General features: G+C 60.0%; 1 protein-coding gene across 2 annotated transcripts; it reads left to right on the forward strand.

Annotated features, from left to right (window-relative positions):
• On the forward strand, positions 1-2,753 carry GJA4 (gap junction protein alpha 4). 2 transcript variants are annotated; one of them, XM_026516727.4, is made up of 2 exons: positions 1-255; positions 1,230-2,753. In XM_026516727.4, the coding sequence occupies exon 2, from the start codon at positions 1,247-1,249 to the stop codon at positions 2,246-2,248; it is 1,002 nt and encodes a 333-aa protein (XP_026372512.1). In that variant the 5' UTR covers positions 1-255; positions 1,230-1,246; the 3' UTR covers positions 2,249-2,753. The 2 variants fall into 2 exon arrangements, with proteins under 2 accessions (XP_026372512.1, XP_044246519.1); XM_044390584.3 differs by having other exon boundaries at positions 7-80.
• Positions 2,754-3,140: the final 387 nt, after the last annotated feature.

Consider the following 3,140-nt stretch of genomic DNA (forward strand, 5'->3'; position numbering starts at 1 on the left):
GTCCAGCAGGGCTCCCGCGGGCGCCGCTCCGCCGTCGCGCTTTCCCGCCGCCACTGGGCCGCCCGGCAGGCAGGCAGGCGGTGAGTGGGGCTGGGGGCCCCGGGGCGCCACCTGCCAGCAAGCGGGGGACACGTCCGCCACCGGACAGGGGCTAAGGGAGCCCGAACGGCTACGCTCACCCGGCCTGCCTGTGGCCAGGCTCTCTGCTAAGCCCCGTTCCAACCTTCTTTCACTGTATTCTGATCACTCTAGGAGGTAAGAGCATTATTTCCACTTTATAGGACAGGAGACTCAGGTGCTAAGGCTGACACTTACCCAAGCTTAGTTAGCAAGAGGGAGTGAGGACTCAGGTCTGATTCCACAGCCTGGCTCTAAACAGCTTTGCTCCAAGGAAGAAGCACTCCCCTGCACCCTTCCCTGTATTTCTTCTCCCAACTCTCCTCTCCTCTCCCCACCTCTCCCCAGTGCTCTGGGAATTTTGTGGCCTGTGCCTCCACTCTGCTATGACAATTCTTTTAAGAGTCTAGAATTGGGCAGCAACAGCTTGGGGCAGCTTGTGGGGAGGGGGAGGGAGGGAGAAAGCGGGTGGAATCCGTGTCCACGCTTAAGTGGCAGGTGGTCACTATTGCTGACAGGTGGGACTATTACAGGATGATGCCTTCAGCATCTCACACTCCTCCCACCCGCTCCCCCCCACCAGCTCAAAGGTTAGAGTGAGGGCAGCTGGGGGAGCTACAATGGGCAGAAGAGTGGGGACCCGAGGCTTTGGGCCCCCTGAGAAGCTGAAGATAGCACCACCACCCCCACAATCTGGGACAGACAGCCTGTCATGGGCAAAAGGAGGGAGGGGCATAGCATAGCTGTGTGACCTTAGGTAAGTTCCTCAAATTCTCTGTTCCCATTAGCTCAGGAGCCTCAACTTGATCCAAATCTTGAGCTGTGTCATCCTGGGACTCGGGCTGGGAACAAGAGGGGCACAGATGGATGACAAGACAAGGACCCTAGCTGTATTTTGCCAGAACTTAGTAGCTGTCCTCCAAAGATCAGCTTTTAGTCCTTACTGCCCCCCCCCCTCCACTGCTGGGTGTGAGCCCCCAGGCCAGTCCCTTCCCCTCCTTGAGCCTCAGTGTCCCTGTAGGCAAGATGGGCATGGCCAACCTCCCTGCAGGCTTGTTGCTAGGACAACTGAGGAGGATGCCCTGTTGACTGTGTCCTGTGTCTCCCTGCAGACGGAGGCCGGGGAGCCATGGGCGACTGGGGCTTCCTCGAGAAGCTGCTGGACCAAGTCCAGGAGCACTCCACCGTGGTGGGCAAGATCTGGCTGACGGTGCTTTTCATCTTCCGCATCCTCATCCTGGGCCTGGCTGGCGAGTCGGTGTGGGGCGACGAGCAGTCCGATTTCGAGTGTAACACGGCCCAGCCGGGCTGCACCAACGTGTGCTACGACCAGGCCTTCCCGATCTCCCACATCCGCTACTGGGTGCTGCAGTTCCTCTTCGTCAGCACGCCAACCCTGGTCTACCTGGGCCACGTCATTTACCTGTCTCGGCGCGAGGAGCGGCTGCGCCAGAAGGAGGGGGAGCTGCGGGCGCTGCCAGCCAAGGACCCACGCGTGGAACGGGCCCTGGCAGCCATAGAGCGTCAGATGGCCAAGATCTCGGTGGCAGAGGACGGTCGCCTGCAGATCCGAGGGGCGCTGATGGGCACCTATGTGGCCAGCGTGCTCTGCAAAAGCGTGCTGGAGGCAGGCTTCCTGTACGGCCAGTGGCGTCTCTATGGCTGGACCATGGAGCCCGTGTTTGTGTGCCAGCGTGCACCCTGCCCCTACCTCGTAGACTGCTTTGTCTCACGGCCCACGGAGAAGACGATCTTCATCATCTTCATGCTGGTAGTTGGACTCATCTCCCTGGTGCTCAACCTGCTGGAGCTGGTTCACCTGCTGTGCCGCTGCCTCAGCCGGGGGATGAAGGCCCAGCAGGGCCAGGATGCCCCCCCGACTCAGCGCACCTCCTCGGAGCCCTACGCTGACCAGGTCTTCTTCTACCTCCCCGTGGGCGAGGGACCCTCATCCCCACCATGCCCCACCTACAATGGGCTCTCATCCAGTGAGCAGAATTGGGCCAACCTGACTACAGAGGAGAGGCTGGCTTCTTCCAGGGCCCCCCTCTTTCTGGACCCACCCCCCGAGAGTGGCCAGAAATCCCCCAGTCGCCCCAGCAGCTCTGCTTCCAAGAAGCAGTATGTGTAGGGGCCTGGGGCTTCTGTCACCCACCAGAGGGGCCCCCGGGAAGTCTGGCTGCTTTGGATGTCCTCTCCTTGAAGACTGCAGGGGAGCAGGAGAAGCAGGTGCTTGCTGGCCAGGGGGCCTCACTGCAGCCTGTTTTTGAACATCGGGGGCCTTCCCGGTGAGCAGAGGACACGATGGTTTCCCCTCCAGAACATGACTTGGCCCCAGGCATGGACCGAGCCAGCTTGGCGTGTTCTTGGCCAAGGGTGTTGTGGCGCCTCTGGACTTTTTCACTCGGTTCCGAGCAAACCCAGAGCCAATTTTACCCCACCCACATGGGAGATTCACCTCTGCCCACGTTGTCCTCCCAGGGCAAGGCTGGTCGAGGCTGCTGGGTCGGCTTTGATCACACACACACACAGCCTGGGTAGGATCTGGCCCTGTCCAGGAGACTGGTGTCTCGTTCTCATCGCTCCTTCCTAGTTTCACTGTTTATGCTTCTAAAATAAACAAGACTTGATCATAAGCTGGATGTGTATGGCTGCTGTCACAATATGCCTCCAAGGGTTGGGGAGCAGTTGCTTTCCCGTCTTCCTTTTCTTTGCAGCCCTGTGTGATCTTTGACCTCTGCAGCCCCAACTCCACCCAGTACCTTAAACCCTCACACCCCTATATCCTGCCTCTCCGCAGCCCTGAGTCCCAAACACTCACCTTTTGAAATGCCTCCGCCACGGCCCTCCTCCTCTTTCCATCCCCACTCCCTAGCCCCCCACAACAGCCAGAGCCGTGTCAGTCCCCAACCCGCCCCATGGCCATCCAGTGCCGTGGCCACACTGTGTGCAGTGTGCCTCCTTGCTGGACACTGTGCTACCCAAGCATGTCTGCTGGCCACGCCCTTCACAGTCCAGCTCAA

Source organism: Ursus arctos, unplaced genomic scaffold (genome assembly GCF_023065955.2).
Source record: "Ursus arctos isolate Adak ecotype North America unplaced genomic scaffold, UrsArc2.0 scaffold_32, whole genome shotgun sequence".
Classification (NCBI taxonomy): Eukaryota; Metazoa; Chordata; class Mammalia; order Carnivora; family Ursidae; genus Ursus; species Ursus arctos.